The 22,158-nt window shown below is 46.9% G+C and overlaps 1 protein-coding gene across 2 annotated transcripts in view; it reads right to left on the bottom strand.

The window, feature by feature from the left end:
- LOC132891072 (coiled-coil domain-containing protein 136-like) overlaps positions 1-21,268 on the bottom strand; it is a 91,752-nt gene extending 70,484 nt beyond the window's left edge. The window contains exon 1 of one of the 2 annotated variants that reach the window (XM_060928549.1): positions 21,170-21,268. In XM_060928549.1, the coding sequence (XP_060784532.1) occupies positions 21,170-21,230 (61 nt within the window). In that variant the 5' untranslated portion in view covers positions 21,231-21,268. Of the gene's footprint in view, positions 1-19,642; positions 19,719-21,169 lie in introns of those variants that run through there. The other variant, XM_060928550.1, reaches the window with a different exon arrangement.
- Between the last annotated feature and the right edge of the window lie 890 nt (positions 21,269-22,158).

Below are 22,158 nucleotides of genomic sequence, written 5' to 3'. Positions count from 1 at the left end.
GTCTGTGATGAAGTCAATTGCCAGGTGAGACCATGGTCTTTGGGGAATGAGTAATGGGCAACAAACTGGTTGACTTCAGATAATATGTTCTCCCACCAGTACCTGTTCCTAAGCATCTGGTAGGTTTGTTGGCTGTTTGGATGTCCTGTGGCAGGAGGTCCATGTGCCCAGGTGATGAGTTTACTGTGGAGACATTTTGGCACATAGAGAAGACCAGGTGGGAGGTTGACCGGCATGGTTTGGGGTTGAGACACATTGATTACTTTGTCTAGTTCCCAGGTGATCGACTGCAAGAAACATTGTGGGGGTACTATGGGGTGAGAACCTGTTTCATGGTGGGATGGCCCGAATGCCCTGGATAGGGCATCTGCTTTGATGTTCTGGGACCCTGGATGGAATGAGATGGTGAAATCAAATCATGTGAAGAAGACAGCCTACCTGGCCTGACTGGGGTTCAGACTCTTGGTTTTCCTGAGGTACTCAAGATTTTTATGATCAGTGAGAATGGTGAAAGGGTGTGTCAATCCCTCAAGCCAGTGCCTGCACTCCTCCAGAGCCAATTTGATCACGAGCAAGCTGTTCCCTACATCATAATTTCTTTCTGATGGGGTTAATTTCTTGGAAAAGAAGGCTACAGGGTGTAGCTTTTGTTTCTCCCCGAAATGTTGGAACAGGATTGCCCCTACTCCAGTGTCGGAAGCATCTACCTCTACAGTGAATGGTTTAGCAGGATCCAGATGTTGGAGTATCGGGGCTGCCATGAATGCTTGCTCGAGACAGTTGAAGGCCTCCTCAGCTGCTGGGTTCCAATGAAGGCTCTTTGGACCTTTCTTTAGCAGTGAGGTTAACGGGCTTGCCAGATTACTGAAGTTTTGGATGAAGTGGTGATAAAAATTTGCAAAGCCTAGGAAGTGTTGGAGGTCTTTGATGGAGCGAGGTGTGGGCCAGGATGTTATGGCTGAGGCCTTGGACGAATCCATGCTGACTCTGCTGGTGCTGATGACATAGCCCAGGAAGGAGATCCTGCTTTGGTGGAACTCGCAGTTCTCAGCCTTCACGTACAGGTTGTTCTCCAGAAGTCGTCTGAGAACTGTTCTGATGTGTTCCTGGTGGTGCAGAAAATCTGGTGAGTAGATAAGGATGTCATCTATGTACGCAATAACATATTTGCCCAGCATGTCCCAGAACACATCATTAATGAGACACTGGAACATGCTGGGAGCTGAAGAAAGGCCATAAGGCATGACCCAGTACTCGAAGTGTCCAGCAGTGGTGCTAAATGCCATTTTCCACTCATCACCCTTCTTGTTCTAGATCAAGTTGTAAGCACTGCGTAGGCCGAATTTGGTGAAAATCTTGGCAGTTCTTAGTTGTTCTAGGGCTGCTGGAACTAAGGGCAGACAATACAGATACTTGACAGTGACCTGATTCAGGCCTCTATAATCTATGCAAGGCCTTAGCCTGCCCCCACGTTTCTCTACGAAAAAGAAACCACTTGATGCAGGAGATTTAGACAGGCGGATTGTAAACATTCCGTACGTGGGGGTGGAGCACAGAGGACGGCAGGACAGAGATCAGGGTTAAATATGAGCTTTATTGCCGCACTTTTCAGTCTGACAACTTTAAACGATAGAGACACACACACACACACTGTAGTGTTCTCGTCTGGGGAAGCTCCCCTCCGCTCTCACTCTCCCTCCTTAAATAGGGCGCGGTCACTGGGAAGACACACACAAACACAGGTTAATTGCCGTCAGGTGTAGTGATTCTGCCACTTACCTTCCCTGACTCTGCCCTCCTGTCACAGACCGGCGCTCGACCACGCCCCCCCACTGCCACATACCCCCACCGCCCGCCCGGCCTGCAGCTGACTCCCCCCCCCTTGACGGGAGAGGAAGTCCGCCACGACCATCTGTGCCCCCGGCCTGTGGACCACCTTGAAATTGAAGGGTTGGAGTGCCAGATACCAACAGGTGATCCGCGGGTTGGCATCTTTCATGAGGTGGAGCCACTGGAGGGGCGCGTGGTCCGAACAGAGGGTGAAAGGGCGATTGAGGAAATGACAGTTGATTGAGGAAATGACAGTCAGCTGTGAATCAGTAGGCGAGAGACAGAGGGCGCTGTGTGTTATGGGAAATGTAGTTCAGGGAGTCCATGTTTGTAGTCGGTTGAGCTTCAGTGGGTTTACTGACACCTCAGGTCCAGTGAGTGCAGTTTTATAAGGAAATGAGCTGTAGGTTTTACTGAGCATCTTACAGAACCAGCCACAGTTCTTCTGGACACTTTGACTGTCACACTCACTTCTTCATTTTACACCAAAACCCAGTAGCCTTCATTATGTTTTTTCTTTTTTAATCCGAAAAGTGCTCTCTTATGAAATATGCTGCTCAGATACAAACTTTTTTTTCTGTAACATTTAATTTTGTGCTGGAAAATGAACATTTGGACTCGAAAATGTTTTTGTACTGATTCGATAATGTAGAAGTCATAAAATAGAATTCTATAACGAAGTTTAGATGAAAAAAACTAGGGGACTAAGACTTTTGTAGAGGACTGTATATACCATATATATATATATATATATATATATATATATATATAAAATAAAGGCCGGCACGGTGGTGTAGTGGTTAGCGCTGTCGCCTCACAGCAAGAAGGTCCGGGTTCGAGCCCCGTGGCCGGCGAGGGCCTTTCTGTGCGGAGTTTGCATGTTCTCCCCGTGTCCGCGTGGGTTTCCTCCGGGTGCTCTGGTTTCCCCCACAGTCCAAAGACATGCAGGTTAGGTTAATTGGTGACACTAAATTGACCGTAGGTGTGAATGTGAGTGTGAATGGTTGTCTGTGTCTATGTGTCAGCCCTGTGATGACCTGGCGTCTTGTCCAGGGTGTACCCCGCCTTTCGCCCGTAGTCAGCTGGGATAGGCTCCAGCTTGCCTGTGACCCTGTAGAAGGATAAAGCGGCTAGAGATAATGAGATGAGATGAGATAAAATAAAGGCCGGCACGGTGGTGTAGTGGTTAGCGCTGTCGCCTCACAGCAAGAAGGTCCGGGTTCGAGCCCCGTGGCCGGCGAGGGCCTTTCTGTGCGGAGTTTGCATGTTCTCCCCGTGTCCGCGTGGGTTTCCTCCGGGTGCTCTGGTTTCCCCCACAGTCCAAAGACATGCAGGTTAGGTTAACTGGTGACTCTAAATTGAGCGTAGGTGTGAATGTGAGTGCGAATGGTTGTCTGTGTCTATGTGTCAGCCCTGTGATGACCTGGCGACTTGTCCAGGGTGAACCCCGCCTTTCACCCGTAGTCAGCTGGGATAGGCTCCAGCTTGCCTGTGACCCTGTAGAACAGGATAAAGCGGCTACAGATAATGAGATGAGATGAGATATATAAAATAAACGCTCCAGTGAGAAGCGGCAGCCAGAATGCACACAACGTACTCTCAACCGGAAACAGAATTGTGGCAGCGGGGGCATGGTCAAGCAGCAGTTTGTGAATGGAGTACGGGGTCAGGGAAGGTAAGTGGCTAAGTCATTACACCTGCTGTCAATTAATGTGTGTGTGTGTTTGTTGCAGGGATGGAGCATAAAAGGAGGGGGAGAGCAGAGAAGAGTCTTGCTCCCGACCACAACGCATGTGTGCATGTCGTATGTGTGATAGTGTGAGAGAGTAAAGCTGAAAAGCTAAAATAAGTCAAATAAAGAGTATGTGAACATCAACTCTCACCTGCCATGCTTCTGTGCTCCACCCACATCAGGAACTGCTATAGTGGTGCCGAAACCCAGGATGCACAGAAGGGAACCACCCCATGGAGTCCTCCCCATTCGAAGAGCTCATCCTTGCCCTCACTACCGCCCAGCAGAACCAGCATCAAGCACTGATCGCCCTCTGAAAGGAACAAGAGCAATGCTTTGAAGCCTTAATGCTGGCCTAGCAGGAATATCACCAGGCGTTTTGGCATCTGCTCGCATCAGCAGGGGCGTCGACCATCACCACAGCTGGCACCCTCACGAAGATGGGCCCGCAGGATGATCCGGAAGCGTTCCTCGCCCTCTTCGAACAAGCAGCCAAGGCATGGGGGTGGGTGCTGGAGTAGCGCGCGGCGCACCTCCTCCCACTCCTGACTGGCAATGTGCAGCTCACAGCGCAACAGCTCCCTGCTGACAGCCGACTGGTGTATGCTGACCTAAAAAAAAGCCATCCTGCAGCGGGTCGGCCACTCTCCAGAACAACATCGCCAGCACTTCTGGACGTTGGCATTGGAGGAGGTCAGCTGGCCATTTGCATTCGGCCAGCAACTCCAGGACGTCTGCCGGCGGTGGCTGAGGGCGGAAGATTGCGACGTTGACGAGATCATCAATCTGGTGGCGCTGGAACAGTTCATCTCTCAACTTCCGGAAGGAACGGCGGAATGGGTCCAGTGTCATCACCCGGTGTCGCTGGAATGAGCCATTGAGCTGGCAGAGGACCATCTGAAGGTGGCTCCGATGGCAGGCAGACAAGGCATCTCCCCTCACTTCTCTTCTCTCTCTCTCTCTCTCTCTCTCTCTTCTCCCCCTCTGTCTCTCTTTCCCCTCCCCACTTTGTTCCCCTACCACGGAGGCGGCGGCTGGCTGCTCCCAGCCGGCCCATTGCACCCGTGGTGTCCTCCTCTTCTGTTTCTGTGTTGTCTCCTCCTCAGGTGAGTGACTCCCATAACGCCGGTGCAGAGGGAAAGCCTGGGCCGGTGTGCTGACATGGCGGGGAGTCGGAGCATCTCCAGAGTTGGAGCTCCGCAAGGGAGGTGGGAGCTGTGATCCGGATCCCCAACATGCCAGAAACAGCCCCTGATCAGGCCAGAACGTATCACATACCAGTAAGTGTTTAAGGGGATACATACAGTGCCTTGAAAAAGTATTCATACCCTTTGAAATTTTTCATTTTTCCACCTTACAACCATGAACTTAAAAGTTCTTTATTGAGATTTTATGTGATAGACCAACACAGAGTAGCACATAATCGTGAAGTGAAATGAAAATGATAAATGGTCTTCAAAATTTTAAACAAATAAAAATCTGAAAAATGTGATGTGCATTAGTATTCAGCCCCACTGCGTCAATACTTTGTAGAGCCACCTTTTGCTGCAATTACAGCTGCAAGTCTTTTGTGGTATGTCTCTACCAGCTTTGCACATCTAGACACTGAAATTTTCACCCATTCTTCTTTGCAAAATAGCTCAATCTCAGCCAGATTGGATGGAGAGCGTCTGTGAACAGCAATTTTCAAGTCTTGCCACAGATGCTCAATGGGATTTAGGTCTGGACTTTGACTGGGCGATTCTAATACATGAATATTCTTTGATCTAAACCATTCCATTGTAGCTCTGGCTGTATGTTTAGGGTCATTGTCTTGCTGGAAGGTGAATCTCCTTCCCAGTCTCAAGTCTTTTGCAGCCTCCAACAGGTTTTCTTTCAGTATTGCCCTGTATTTAGCTCCATCCATCTTCCCATCAACTCTGACCAGCTTCCCTCTCCTTGCTGAAGAAAAGCATCCCCATAGCATGATGCTGCCACCACCATGTTTCACAGTGGGGATGGTGTGTGTAGGGTGATGAGCAGTGTTAGTTTTCCGCCACACATAGCGCTTTGCATTTAGGCCAAAAAATTTCAACTTTGGACTCATCTGACCAAAGCACCTTCTTCCACATGTTTGCTGTGTCCCCTACATGGCTTCTGGCAAACTGAAAACGGGACTTCTTATGCCTGTCTTTCAACAATGGCTTTCTTCTTGCCACTCTTCCAAAAAGGCCAGATTTGTGGAGTGTACGACTTATAGTTGTCCTGTGCACAGATTCTCCCACCTGAGCTGTGGGTTTCTGCAGCTCCTCCAGAGTGATCATGGGCCTCTTGGCTGCTTCTCTGACCAGTGCTCTCCTTGCTTGCTCTGTCAGTTTAGGTAGATGGCCATGTCTTGGTAGGTTTGCAGTTGTGCCATACTTTTTCCATTTTTGAATGATGGATTGAACAGTGCTTCTTGAGATGTTCAGAGCTTGGGATGTTTTTTTATAACCTAACCCTGCTTTAAACTTCTCCAGAACTTTATCCCTGACCTGTCTGGTGAGTTCTTTGGTCTTCATGATGCTGTTTGTTCTTCAGTGTTCTCTAACAAACCACTGAGGCCTTCACAGAACAAGTGTATTTATGCTGAGAGTAAATTACACACAGTAGGACTCTATTAACTAATTAGATGACTTCTGAAGGCAATTGATTGCACTGGATTGTATTTAGAGGTATCAGAGTACAGGGGGCTGAATACTAATGCACACCACGTTTTCGGATTTTTATTTGTTTAAAATTTTGAAGACCATTTATCATTTTCGTTTCACTTCACAATTATGTGCTACTCTGTGTTGGTCTATCACATAAAATCTCAATAAAAAAAACTTTTAAGTTCATGGTTGTAAGGTGGAAAATGTGAAAAAGTTCAAGGGGTATGAATACTTTTTCGAGGCACTGTATCACACGTTGGTGGATTCTGGTTGTAACCAGACCTCAATTCACCAATGCCTGGTGCAAGGTGAGGCATTGGGGAGAGCACAAACAGTGAAGGTGTTACAGTGGTGCTTGAAAGTTTGTGAACCCTTTAGAATTTTTTATATTTCTGCATAAATATGACCTAAAACATCATCAGATTTTCACATAAGTCCTAAAAGTAGATAAAGAGAACCCAGTTAAACAAATGAGACAAAAATATTATACTTGGTCATTTATTTATTGAGGAAAGTGATCCAATATTACATATCTGTGAGTGGCAAAAGTACGTGAACCTCTAGGATTAGCAGTTAATTTGAAGGTGAAATTAGTCAGGTGTTTTCAATCAATGGGATGACAATCAGGTGTGAGTGGGCACCCTGTTTTATTTAAAGAACAGGGAGCTATCAGAGTCTGATCTTCACAACACATGTTTGTGGAAGTGTATCATGGCATGAACGAAGGAGATTTCTGAGGACCTCAGAAAAAGCATTGTTGATGCTCAGCAGACTGGAAAAGGTTACAAAAGCATCTCTAAAGAATTTAGACTCCACCAATCCACAGTCAGACAGATTGTGTACAAAGGGAGGAAATTCAAGACCATTGTTACCCTCCCCAGGAGTGGTCAACCAACAAAGATCACTCCAAGAGCAAGACATGTAATAGTCGGTGAGGTCACAAAGGACCCCAGGGTAACTTCTAAGCAACTGAAGGCCTCTCTCACATTGGCTAATGTTAATGTTCATGAGTCCACCATCAGGAGAACACTGAACAACAATGGTGTGCATGGCAGGGTTGCAAGAAGAAAGCCACTGCTCTCCAAAAAGAACATTGCTGCTCATCTGCAGTATGCTAAAGATCACATGGACAAGCCAGAAGGCTATTGGAAAAAAATTTTTGTGGATGGATGAAACCAAAATAGAACTTTTTGGTTTAAATGAGAAGCTTTGTGTTTGGAGAAAGGAAAACACTGCATTCCAGCAAAAGAACCTTATTCCATCTGCGAAACATGGTGGTGGTAGTATCATGGTTTGGGCCTGTTTTGCTGCCAGGACAGCTTGCCATCATTGATGGAACAATGAATTCTGAATTATACCAGCAAATTCTAAAGAAAAATGTCATGACATCTGTCCATGAACTGAATGTCAAAAGAAGGATGGGTCATGCAGCAAGACAATGACCCTAAGCACACAAGTTGTTCTACCAAAGAATGGTTAAAGAAGAATAAATTTAATGTTTTGGAATGGCCAAGTCAAAGTTCTGACCTTAATTCAGTCGAAATGTTGCGGAAGGACCTGAAGCAAACAGTTCATGTGAGGAAACCCACCAACATCCCAGAGTTGAAGCTGTTCTGTATGGAGGAACGGGCTAAAATTCCTCCAAGCCGGTGTGCAGGACTGATCAACAGTTACCGGAAATGTTTAGTTGCAGTTATTGCTGCACAAGGGGGTCACACCAGATACTGAAAGCAAAGGTTCACATACTTTTGCCACTCACAGATATGTAATATTGGATCATTGTCTTCAATAAATAAATGGCCAAGTATAATATTTTTGTCTCATTTGTTTAACTGGGTTCTCTTTATCTACTTTTAGGACTTGTGTGAAAATCTGATGATGTTTTAGGTCATATTTATGCAGAAATATAGAAAATTCTAAAGGGTTCACAAACTTTCAAGCACCCCTGTATGTGTGCATGGGGATGTTCACAATTACCCTCTCGTGTCTGTCCATATTCTATTCCAGGACCAAATGCATTAAATTAAGGCAGCGGTTAACCCTCATCTCACCCACTCGTTAATTTTGGGAACTGATTGGCCAGGCTTTAAAGAATTGATGGAACATATAATGAGAGGTGGGTCCTGCATAAATACATCACGGGAAGCTCCCGGTGTGGCATTGACTTGGGAAGCTGTCACAGAGCCATCTACGTCAGCACTGTGTCAGAGCAATATGAGGAGTGAGGAGCACCCCGCCCCTCCTCCCTCTCTCTGGGATTCCCTTGGGGATTTCCCGTTAGAGCAGTCAGGAGACGAGACTCTGAGGCATGCATTTGACCAAGTGAGAGTAATCAATGGTCAAACTCTCCAGCCAAGCACAACACTGGCCTTCCCTTATTTCACTATTATTAAGGATAGGTTGTACCAAGTGACGCAGGACACTCAAACGGGAGAACAGATAACTCAATTATTGATCCCAAAGAGCCATAGGGAACTCATATTCCATGTGGCTCATTTTAACCCCATGGCTGGACACTTAGGGCAGGACAAAACTCTAGCCCGAATAATGGCCCGATTCTATTGGCCAGGGATTCGCGGGGACATCCGCCAGTGGTGTGTAGTGTGCCATGAATGCTAATTAGTAAATCCCATGGCCACTCCAAAAGTGCCTTTGTGCTCTCTCCCTTTAATCAAGACCCCGTTTGGGCGAATTGGGATGGATCTCGTTGGACCATGAGATTGGTCAGCATGGGGATATCGCTTTATTTTAGTTCTGGTGGACTATGTAATGCGATATCTGGAAGCAGTGCCTCTCCGCAATATCTCAGCACACAGTGTTGCGGAAGCACTCTTCCATATTATCTCCCGGGTCAGGATTCCGAAAGAAATCCTGACAGACCAAGGTACTTCGTTTATGTCACGCACACTGCACAAACTGTATGGGTTATTGGGGATTAAGTCTATCTGCACCAGTGTGTATCACCCACAAATGGATGGCTTAGTGAAGCGCTTTAACCAAACACTCAAAAACATAATCTGGAAATTTGTAAGTGAAGATGCACATAACTGGGATAAGTGGCTCGAGCCCCTGTTATTTGCAGTACGAGAGGTCCTGCAAGCCTCCATGGGGTTTTCTCCATTTGAATTATTATATGTGTGTAAGCCGCGTGGCATTCTGGATGTGCTACGAGAAAATTGGGAGGCGGGACCTCCGCCTAGCAAAAACGAAATTCAGTACGTTCTTGACTTGCGTGCAAAACTCCACACCCTCACGCACCTAACCCAGGAGAATTTGTGGCAGGCACAAGAATGTCAAAGCCAGCTGTATGACAGGGGCACGCGCCTTAAAGAGTGCACGCCGGGAGACAAAGTGCTCGTATTATTGTCCATGTCGAGTTCTAAATTAATCCACAAGTGGCAAGGGCCCTTCAAGGTCACACGGCGAGTTGGGGACATCAACTATGAGGTGAAGTGAACAGATGGGGCAGAGCATTGTAAATTTACCACCTCAACCTTTTAAAATGCTGGAATGAGGGGGTCCCCGTGGCATTGGCGTCGGCAGTCCTGGAGAAGAAGGAGCTGGAGCCGGAGGTAAAAAGGATAACATCTCAAACCACTCCAGTCCCTTATGGAGACCACCTCTCACTGGCCCAACTCACAGAGGTAGCCAAGTTGCAAAACGAATTTTCCGATGTGTTCTCGCCTCTTCCCAGTTTTACCCACCTCATAGAACATCACATAGAAACGCCCCCAGGGGTGGTAGTGTGTAGACGCCCTTACCACTTGCCCAAACACAAGAAAAAGGTAGTTCAGGATGAACTCAAGGCCATGCTCGAAATGGGCATAATCGAGGAGTGACTGTAGCAGCCCAGTGGTCCTGGTTCCCAAGACCGACGGGTCGGTCCGGTTCTGTGTGGACTATAGAAAAGTCAGTGTGGTGTCTAAATTTGACACATACCCAATGCCTTGCATTGATGAGTTGCTTGATTGGTTAGGCACTGCTTGCTTTTATTCGACACTGGTTCTAACAAAGGGATATTGGCAGATCCCCTTGACTCCTCTATCCCAAGAGAAAATGTCCTTTTCCACACCATTTGGACTACACCAATTTATCATGCTCCCTTTTGGGTTATTTGGGGCACCTGCTACATTCCAGCGGCTCATGGGCAGGGTTCTCCGCCCTCACGCTGTCTATGTGGCCACATATCTAGATGATATAATAATCTACAGTCATGATTGGCCGCGGCACTTGGAACATCTGAGGGCCATTCTAAAGTCACTGAGGCATGGGGGCCTCACAGCTAACCTGAAAAAGTGTGCAATTGGGTGGGTGGAAGTACGGTATCTGGAGTTCCACTTGGGTCATGGGTAGGTGTGTCCCCAAATTAACAAGACTGCAGCGATTGCGGCCTGCCCGAGGCCCAAGACCAAAAAGGAGGTGAGACGGTTCCTGGAGCTGGCTGGCTATTATTGTAGGTTTATACCTAATTTTTCGGATGACACCAGCCCGCTAATCGATCTCACTAAAAATGGGAGTCCAGATCCGGTCCAGTGGACGGAGTAGTGCCAACAGGCTTTCTCTGAGGTAAAAGCTGCACTGTGTGGGGGGCCACTTTTGCACTCCCCTGACTTCTCTCTCCCCTTTATTTTGCAGACTGACGCATCGGACAGAGGGCTGGGTGCCGTTTTGTCCCAGAAGGTGGAGGGTGAGGAGCTGTACATCAGCTGCAAACATCTCGATGCATGAAAGCAAGTACAGCACCATCGAAAAAGAGTGTCTTGTCATCAAGTGGGTGGTCCTCGTCCTCCGATACTACATGGTGGGGTGCCCTTTCACTCTCTGTTCGGATCACATGCCCCTCCAGTGGCTCCACCGCATGAAGGATGCCAATGCACGGATCACCCGTTGGTATCTCACCCTCCAGCCATTTAAGTTCAAGGTGGTCCACAGGCCGGGAATACAGATGGTGGTGGCAGACTTCCTGTCTCATTGGGGGGGGGGGGGGGGGGGTCAGCTTCAGGCCGGACGTCTCCCCGGCCTGAGTTGGGTGGTGGGGGTATGTGACAGTGGGGGCGTGGCCAAGCAGCAGTTTGTGAATGGAGGGCAGGGTTGGGGAAAGTAAGTGGCTTAGTCATTACACCTGCTGTCAATTAATGTGTGTGTGTGTGTGTGTGTGTGTGTGTGTGTGTGTGTGTGTGTGTGTGTGTGTTGCATGGACAGAGCATAAAAGGAGGGGGAGAGCAGAGAAGAGTCTTGCTCCCAACCACAACACATGTGTGTGTGTGTAGTGTGTGTGATAGTGTGATTGAGTAAAGCTGAAAAGCTAAAATACAGTGGTGCTTGAAAGTTTGTGAACCCTTTAGAATTTTCTATATTTCTGCATAAATATGACCTAAAACAATATCAGATTTTCACACAAGTCCTAAAAGTAGATAAAGAGAACCCAGTTAAACAAATGAGACAAAAATATTATACTTGGTCATTTATGTATTGAGAAAAATGATTCAATATTACATATCTGTGAGTGGCAAAAGTATGTGAACCTTTGCTTTCAGTATCTGGTGTGACCCCCTTATGCAGCAATAACTGCAACTAAACATTTACGGTAACTGTTGATCAGTCCTGTACACCGGCTTGGATGAATTTTAGCCCATTTCTCTGTACAGAACAGCTTCAACTCTGGGATGTTGGTGGGTTTCCTCACATGAACTGCTGGCTTCAGGTCCTTCCACAACATTTCCATTGGATTAAGGTCAGGACTTTGACTTGGCCATTCCAAAACATTAACTTTATTCTTCTTTAACCATTCTTTGGTAGAACGACTTGTGTGCTTAGGGTCGTTGTCTTGCTGCATGACCCACCTTCTCTTGAGATTCAGTTCATGGACAGATGTCCTGTCATTTTCCTTTAGAATTTGCTGGTATAATTCAGAATTCATTGTTCCATCAATGATGGCAAGCCGTCCTGGCCCAGATGCAGCAAAACAGGCCCAAACCATGATACTACCACCACCATGTTTCACAGATGGGATAAGGTTCTTATGCTGGAATGCAGTGTTTTCCTTTCTCCAAACATAACACTTCTCATTTAAACCAAAAAGTTCTATTTTGGTCTCATCTGTCCACAAAACATTTTTCTAATAGACTTCTGGCTTGTCCACGTGATCTTTAGCAAACTGCAGACGAGCAGCAATGTTACTTTTGGAGAGTGGTGGCTTTCTCCTTGCAACCCTGCCATGCACACCATTGTTGTTCAGTGTTCTCCTGATGGTGGACTCAGGAACATTAATATTAACCAATGTGAGAGAGGCCTTCAGTTGCTTACAAGTTACCCAGTGGTCCTTTGTGACCTTGCCGACTATTATATGCCTTGGTCTTGGAGTGATCCTTGTTGGTCAACCACTCCTGGGGAGGGTAACAATGGTCTTGAATTTCCTCCATTTGTACACAATCTGTCTGACTGTGTATTGGTGGAGTCCAAACTCTTTAGAGATGGTTTTGTAACCTTTTCCAGCCTGATGAGCATCAACAATGCTTTTTCTGAGGTCTTCAGGAATCTCCTTTGTTCGTGCCATGATACACTTCCACAACCATGTGTTGTGAAGATCAGACTTTGATAGATTCCTGCCCTGAAAGCAGTTTTTTGCCAGGGTCTGCACCCTGAGATCATCAGTGAACTGGCCTGTAGAGATGAGAACCTCACTCTGGACTCCCTCATTGGCTTAGCCATTCATCTTGACCAACTGTTAAAGCACCAACCCTCTATCCATGAAAGTGCCAGGTCTGTTCAGTCATCTGAGAACAGCTCACCCATGGAAGTTTCACGCACTAGGTTAACCCATGCTAAGCATGCTAGATGATGCAAAGAGGGTCTATGCTTCTACTGCGGGATCCCTGAACATAACATCCATCACTGTCCGGTCCGACTAGCCCGTGCAGCCCCAGCAGAAACACCAGCAGGATCTATGAGTCCAGTGAGAGAATCCAACTCAAAATCCTTTAAGATTCCAGTTTTACTAAAGGTGGCATCCTCCACATATGTCCTTTCTGCTTTTGTTGATTCAGGGGCAGAAGGGAACTTTATCAGCAGTACCATCATGCAGAAGCTCAACCTGCCTACCACCCCTCTGCACAGTGCACTCAGCATTAGGACCATTGATGGAGGACCCATAGGCGATGAGCTTGTCACCACATGCACCCAAACAGTTCAGATTCAAGTAGGAGCACTGCACAAAGAATTCATTTCACTGTACATGACCACAACCATTGATCATGACATTATCCTTGGATATCCCTGGCTATAGCTGCATGACCCACTGATCTCATGGCAAAGTAAAGAAATTCTTCAGTGGTCACCCATGTGCTTCCAGAGCTGTCTCTCCTGTCCTCAGGTCAAAGTATCTTCCACCTCAGTGGAAAGTCCTCAACCAGACTCCATGGACAATGTTTCTGACTGTTATCAGGACCTTTCAGAGGTTTTCAGTAAGGGGAAGGCCTGTGGGCTACCACCACACCGGCCATATGACTGCACGATTGACCTACTTCCAGGTATGTCACCACCACATGGTCGTATTTATCCTCTATCCCATAAGGAACATGTTGCCATGGAGGAGTATATTCAGGAGGCCCTCAAACAGGGATATATCCGCCCTTCCATGTCTCCCACCTCTGCTGGTTTATTTTTTGTGGAGAAACGAGGAGGTGGACTAAGGCCTTGCATTGATTACAGAGGTTTAAACCACATCACCGTAAAATACCCTTATCCTCTTCCTCTGGTTCCAGTGGCTCTGGAGTAACTCAGGTCTGTGAGGATCTTTTCTAAGCTTGACCTGTGCAGCGCATATAATCTGATCAGGATAAAGAAAGGCAACGAGCGGAAAACAGCTTTTAGCACTACTGCTGGACACTTTGAGTACCGGGTAATGCCTTATGGCCTTTCTTCGGCACCCAGTGTGTTCCAATGCCTTATAAATGACATGCTATGGGACATGCTGGGCAAATATGCCATCCTTTCCCAACATTTTGGGGAAAAACAAAAGCTACACCCAGTAGTTTTCTTTTTGAAGAAACTAACTTCAGCAGAAAGGAATTATGATGTGGGGAACAGAGAACTGCTTGCCATTAAACTAGCCCTCGAGGAGTGGTGGCATTGGCTAGAAGGAGCTACTCATACCTTCATAATTCTCACAGATCACAAGAACCTAGAATATCTCAGGAAAGCAAAAAGGTTAAATCCACATCAGGCCAGGTGGGCATTATTCTTCACCCGATTCGACTTCACAATTTCATTCTGTCCAGATTCCAAAAATACCAAAGCAGATGCTCTATCCAGGGCTTTTGGTCCATTCCACCAAGACTCAGTTTCTCATCCCATCCTCCCACCACAGTGTTTCATACAATCCATCACCTGGAAACTGGACAAGGAAATAAGCAAGTCTCAGCCTCAAACGCGTCCCATTCATCTCCCACCTGGGCTTCTCTATGTACCCAAGCATCTTTGCAGCAGTCTCATCACCTGGGCGCACGCATCTCCTGCCACTGGACATCTGAGCAGTCAACGCATGCACCAAATGTTAAGGAACAAGTACTGGTGGGAGAACATGCTCACAGAAATCAACCAGTTCATCGCTTCATGTTCTGAATGTGCTCAAGCAAAGGTTCCGAGACACACACCCTGCCGGCAAATTATGCCCTCTACCGATTCCTCAAAGACCCTAGTCACGCCTAGCAATTGACTTTATCACAGATCTCCCTCCCTCTCAAGGCAACACCACTATAATGGTGACCATCAACCGATTTTCAAAAGCATTGAAACTCATCCCGTTGCCAGGCATCCCCACAGCCTCTCAGACCGCAGAGCTTTTATTTCAACAAGTCTTCAGGTACTATGGCATCCCCGAGGATATAGTCAGTGACCAGGGACCCCAATTCATTTCATGCTATTGGACAAGCTTCATGGAGAGGTTGGAAGTATCCATAAGTCTCACGTCTAGATATCACCCCCAATCAAATGGCCAAGTAGAGACAGCAAATCAGGAGATCAGTTGTTTCTTGAGGATCTACTGCATGCATAACCAGGGGGACTGGGCGCGCTTCCTTCCTTGGGCTGAGTATGCACAGAACTCACTTAAACACTTAGTTACCCAGTTAACACCATTTCAGTGCATACTCAGCTACCAACCACCCTTGTTTCCCTGGGACGACACACCCAGCCAGGTACAAGCCATCAATGACTGGTTCACATGCAGTCAAACCATCTGGGAGGAGGTCCATCATTATCTAGAATCAGTCTGTGCCAAGTACAAAGAATATGCAGATAAGCATAGAGGAGAGACTCCAAACTTTTCCCCCGGTGACAGAGTATGGGAGGAAGAATCTGAGAGAATCCAACACCTGTAGAAAACTCCAGCCACACTACATCGGGCCATTTAAGGTTTTGCACCGCATTAATGAAGTATCCGCTTCTCCAGCTATACACATGGTGATTTGCATCTCTTGTGAGTCCACTCTATGTGTCCACTGGCAGAAGGATGCAGGCACGGAATTGGGCAGCCTGCTTGCTAGCTGCAGCGAGGCCAGCACCCCTGCTGCAGCGAAACCACATACTCGCTACAGACCCTTCATTAAGAACCTTACACAACCAGCGTCGGTTTGACGGGCAGCGTTTTCGCAAGGATGATGGATCAAGGGTAAAGCCCTTGGGACCCCCTGACCCTGAACAGCCCAGACGACGACGCAGCAAATATATCTCCAAGATCAAGGTCGCATCATGGAATGTTCAAACCATGTCAGATACATCATCACTGAAGCGCCAAGCACCTAAGCGCCGCTCCGCCCTAGTAGCCTCCGAGCTGGGGAGACTTAACATCGACATTGCCTGCCTCAGTGAGTGCCGGATCCCCAGTGAAGGAGAATTCTCTGATGGAAATTACATCTTCCTACACTCTGGGAGGGATAGCGATAAGCCAAGACAGGAAGGTGTTGGAATTGCCATGAAATCATACCTCCGGCCTCTCGTGGAAAAGTGGAAGGGCATAAATTCCCGCATCATGACCATGCGCTTACAGCTCAACAAGAACTGCTATGCCACCTTCATCAGCATCTATGCTCCCACGTTTAAAAGACCCATGGAAGAAAAGGTGCTCTTCTATAACCAACTCACAGCAGTCCTCGCAGAGGTTCCACCTAGTGACAGGCTCTTTCTCCTTGGTGACTTTAATGCCAGAGTTGGAACCAACACAGAAGCCTGGCCCAATGTCATCGGACCAAATGGCTTGGGAGACGAAAACGCACAAGGGGTGACTCTCCTAGAACTTTGTACAAGGTTCGGCCTCCTTATATCTAACACCGTATTCACACACCGTGATATACACAAGGGGACCTGGAAACACCCACGCTCCCAGAAATGGCACATGATTGATTACATCATTATCAAACAACACTATAGGAGTGACCTTGCAGATTCTAGAGTACGCCGTTGCGCGGATTGCTGGACCGATCACAAGTTGGTCTGCGCAAGGCTTAACCTGCGTTTTCACATTTCCACCCAGCGCAGACGCAGAGATATACCTCCCCGCCTTAATACCGCGCGCCTCGATGTACCTGAGATCAAACAACAACTGCAAGAAGCCATCGCCTCACGCCTCCCAAATATTGACTCAGTGGGCCTAGAACAACGCTGGCAAGATCTGAAATCCACTCTGTATAACACCTTGAAGGAGATTCTTGGATTGCAGAAACATAACCACCGCAACTGGTTTAACGAAAATGATCCCACCATCAAGGATTTGCTCGAGAAGAAACAACACTGTTTTGAAGCCCTCCTTCAAAATGAAACACCTGAGAACCGCAGACGGTATCGCTCAGCCCGTAACCTCTGCCAGCGTGAGCTCTGAAGGATGAAGAATCAGTGGTGGCTTGATAGAGCCGCAGAGATCGAGTCACATGCACAGTGCCACAACTCCAGAAGCTTCTTTGAAGCACTTTGACTTGTCTCCCAGCGAAAGCCAGGTGGCATCAACCCAGTCGACAGTTCCGAAGGAACACGCCTCACTGAGAGAGAGGACATCTTAGCAAGATGGAGAGAGCATTTCTGTACACTTCTCAACCAACCAGGCACACCAGACATGTCTGTCCTGGATGATATCCCCCAGGAAGCTGTTATACACGAGCTTGAACAAGACCCGACTATCGAGGAGGTAAACAAAGCTCTTAGACAACTTAAACAAGGCAAAGCACCTGGCCCTGATGGCATACCCAGAGAAGTCCTAAAGGCAGGTGGCCCTGCACTAGCTGCAGAACTCCACAAACTACTAATGAACATCTGGATAGAGGAAAGAGTACCTAAGGACTTCAAGAATGGCATAATCATCAAACTTTTCAAAAAGAACTGCCGTTACACCTGTGAAAACTACCGCAGCATTACTCTGTTGGCTATAGTTGGGAAACTATATGCCCGTGTCATCCTCAACAGAGTATGGCCTTCCATTGCGCCATTCATCCCAGAAGCCCAGTGTAGTTTTCAGCCAGGCCACTCCACTACGGACATGATGTTTGTCCTAAGACAACTACTGGAGAAGTGCCGCGAACAGCACCAAGAAGTCCACCTTGTCTTCGTGGACCTAGTCACAGCCTTTGACACTGTAAACAGAGAGGTTTTGTGGGAGCTGTTGCTGCACATTGGAATACCACCTAAAGTTGTCAACATAATTCGTAGCTTCCATCAGGACATGCAAGCCCAGGTCCTCGTGGACGGTGAGATGACTAAACCTTTCGAGGTCTCATCGGGCCTGAGGCAGGGCTGTATTCTGGCACCAACGCTCTTCATACTGTTCTTCTCTTTCATGTTGCACCACACACCAAATCCATGGGAAACTTTGGAATTGACATCAGGTACAAGTTGGATGGCAAACTTTTCAACCTTAGACGCCTGAAGACTAAGGCTGCCAAGGAATCAAGACTGGATGACTTCCTGTATGCGGATGACGCGGCACACTGCGCAGCAACGGCACAGTCACTGCAAAGCGCAGTTAACGCCCTCAACGGAGTGTGCAATGACTGGGGACTTACAATCAGCAAGCCCAAGACTGAAGTTATGCACTTCGGATGCGAAGATCCTCCACCAATTACTATTGAGAACCACCAACTCACCAATTCCAACCACTTCATCTATTTGGGCAGTGAACTATCCGTTGACGCCTCACTTGACACCGAGATTAAGAGGAGAATTGCTAGAGGAGCAGCCGCATTCCACTCACTCTCGAGCAGGTGCTGGGACCGTAAAGGTCTCACCATAACCACCAAGGTTACAGTCTACAAAGCCATCGTCCTCCCATGCCTGCTATACGGCAGTGAGACCTGGAGCACTCTTGCTTCCCACATCCACCTTCTTGAGATGTTTCATCAAAGATCACTGAGACAGATTTTGAACATAAAATGGTGGCACCATGTAACTAACACTGAGGTCCTCAGGCGAGCTAAATCAACAACAATAGAGACCATGATTCGGAGCAACCACCTCCGTTGGCTAGGCCATGTATGCCGGATGCCAGATCATAGGATACCAAAACAACTGCTCTTTAGTGAGCTTGCCAAAGGCAAAAGATCCCATGGCCGCCCAAAGAAAAGGTGGAAAGATTGTATCAAAGAGGACCTATCTATATTTGGTTTTGATGATAAATGGTATGAAGCTACAGCGGAACGACCTAAATGGAGAAACCTCATTTCCGATGGCAAAATACTGTCGGAGTTGAGACTGCAAAAATGAGCTGAAGAGCGTAGAGAACGATGACATAGAAGGGTCCCCCATTCTCACACGTGAGAGGGACCATAAGTAATGAAGTATCATACCGTCTTGAACTTCCCCCTCACAGCTGAGTATCTCCTACCTTCCATGTATTATACCTGAAACCTGCTATCCCGGGGCCCCTTGTCAGCAACACACCAGTCCAGGAGCACCCTACACTCAATCTAGAGGGAGAGCCCACCTACCAGGTAAATAAGATCCTCGACTCAAGATGAAGAGGAGGCCAAGTCAAGTACCTGGTAGATTGGGAAGGATATGGACCCGAGGAACAAAGTTGGGTCAGGGCCAGGGACATTCTTGACCCACTTCTGAAACAAGAGTTTCATGCCCAATATCCCAACAAACCAGCACCCAGAGGTAGGGGTCGTCCAAAAAAGAATGTAGCTCCCGGAGGTAGCTCCTTGGGGGGGGGGGGGGGGGGTTCTGTCAGTAAACCCACTGAAAAAAAACAAACTACAAAGATGGACACTCTGAACTACAGTTCCCAAGACTCACAGCGCCCTCTGTCTCCAGCCTACTGAAACTCAGCTGTCTCTCATTTCTTTAATCACATGTCCCTCTATTTAAGCTCCCCAAATAAACACTCCAGTGTGAAGTATCATTCTGCCTGCTCAGTACATACCTAGCCTTCTTTCTTCTGACTGCTTCTTGTATTTCTGACCCTTTCACTTTTCCTCTAACGTTTTCGCTCTTTGCCTGATCTTCCCTGTGTTGTTCGCCGATCGCCCAACCCTTGCTTGTTTACCGACTCTGATTCTAGTCTCTTGTCTTGGCTTTGATTGTCAGTCTCCACCCCGCTCTCCTCTGCGCTTACATCTGTAAGTGCCTGCATTCTAACATGTGTGTCTGTGTGTGTGTGTGTCTGTGTGTACACACAAACATAGAGTACCAGTCAAAAGTTTGTCCACCCCTTCTAATTCACTGTTTTTCTTTATTTTTATGAATTAAAAGTCACTTTATGTCTTAAAGTAATGATGGATGTCATTTCTCTTTACTTAGTTGTTTGGTTCTTGACATAATATGGATTACTACAGTATAGAGCTATTTACTGTATTTTTATTATTTACTATTTACTGTTTGAGCTCAGATGCATTAAGTAGGTAAGAAACTCATCCACTAATTACCTTTTGATGAGACACAGCTGTTAATTGAAAAGCGTTCCAGGTGACTCCCTCATGAAGCTGGTTAAGAAAATGACAATAGTGTACAAAGTATCATCAAGGGAAACACTGGATATGCTAAAGAATCTAAAATATCAAACATATTTTGTTTTTTAACTTTTTTTTTACCACATAATTCCAGATATGTCCCAGATGTTATTTCATAGTGTTTGATGTCTTCAGTTTTGTTCTACAGTGTAGAGAATCGTCACAATACAGAAACACCTGTGAATGAGTCGAGTAGGGGGGTACAAACTTTTGACTGGTACCATAAAAACATTTTCTCAGCAGCTGACTGTCGAATTGACTTCATCCAACCTGATATATTTTCCTGCTGATAATTACAGGACATTTAGCTGATTTCTTTACCATCTGCTTCACTCTGGTTTCCACTCCGACTCGTCGCCATCCCAAGCCACTCGAGCCTGTATTCATTCACGAGTTCAGGCAAAACACACGGCACAGAGAAGAGCAGCAGACAGGTTCTACAGTCAGATCAGTAACACCACATGCCACACTCTCTCCGTCAGATTATTACAGCTTCTTCACACTCTCTCACCAGTGGAACATCACAGAGGGATTCTGAAACATGAATGTTCACTAGAAGAACCAGAAGAACCCAAAAGTTCTGCTGAAGGAGTCAAAACAGAACACATTCTATACACCAACCCAACTGCTCAGCACACAATGACATCACTGTTCTTCTACATTCCATCCTTCTGACCGTGTGTGTGTGTGTGTGTGTGGTGCAGTCCATCGTTCTCCCCCGACACAACATGGATGACAGAAAAAACATCCATGTTCTGCTTCATTTTCCTGAGAAAATCTCTCTCTCTCTCTCTCTCTCTCTCTCTCACACACACACCTACTCAGAGGAGTCCATCGTATCCCATAAGTATCCAACAATTTGAGGACTTCAGTGAATCCACAGTCTGTCTCTCACTGTCTTTCAACTATTGCTAAAATCGGTGTGTGTGTGTGTGTCGTACCTGTGGAGTCCAGCACTTCCTCTATAAGTGGTGGCAGCCGCAATCCATCCATGGTTTTCATGGAGGAGAGAGACACAGTCCTCACACACACCCGCCTACACACACCACTCACACACGCACGCAACACACACACACACACTGTGTAGAGCCTGAATCTGATACAGCGTGGGAGAGAGAGAGAGAGAGAGAGAGAGAGAGAGAGTGTGAAACTGAAAACAGCAGCAAGGAAAGGAAGTGCAGTCAGAGTTTACTACACATCTCTCTCTCTCTTGCATATATTTACCGTAGATGAGTGTCTCATTCTTCATAGCACTAAAATTTGTGTCCCTTTTTCTCATTCTTTCACATTCTGTACACTTTTGACACACAGTTGGAGTCTTATCTACACACACACACACACAAAATTCCAGTGAAGCACATTATGATTTAACCCTTCAGGAGGTCATGAGAAATCTGGAAATAATTCTCTCTCTCTCATTGCTGCTGGGAGAAAGAGAGGCACAGGAAGTAAGTGTTTGTGTGTGTGATGATATACTGCAATTCTGCAGTGTGTTAGAGTATATGTAAAGATTGAGCTTAGACGGGCTGAATAGGTGTGGAAGAAGGAGGTGTGGCCTGTGTATCTGTCAGTCTCAGTGTAGGAGGTGTGGCCTATGTATCTGTCAGTCTCAGTGTAGGAGGTGTGGCCTATGTATCTGTCAGTCTCAGTGTAGGAGGTGTGGCCTATGTATCTGTCAGTCTCAGTGTAGGAGGTGTGGCCTATGTATCTGTCAGTCTCAGTGTAGGAGGTGTGGCCTATGTATCTGTCAGTCTCAGTGTAGGAGGTGTGGCCTATGTATCTGTCAGTCTCAGTGTAGGAGGTGTGGCCTATGTATCTGTCAGTCTCAGTGCAGGAGGTGTGGCCTATGTATCTGTCAGTCTCAGTGCAGGAGGTGTGGCCTATGTATCTGTCAGTCTCAGTGTAGGAGGTGTGGCCTATGTATCTGTCA

The sequence above is a fragment of the Neoarius graeffei genome, chromosome 8 (assembly GCF_027579695.1).
Source record: "Neoarius graeffei isolate fNeoGra1 chromosome 8, fNeoGra1.pri, whole genome shotgun sequence".
Classification (NCBI taxonomy): domain Eukaryota; kingdom Metazoa; phylum Chordata; class Actinopteri; order Siluriformes; family Ariidae; genus Neoarius; species Neoarius graeffei.
This window is presented reverse-complemented; position numbering and strand designations above follow the sequence as displayed.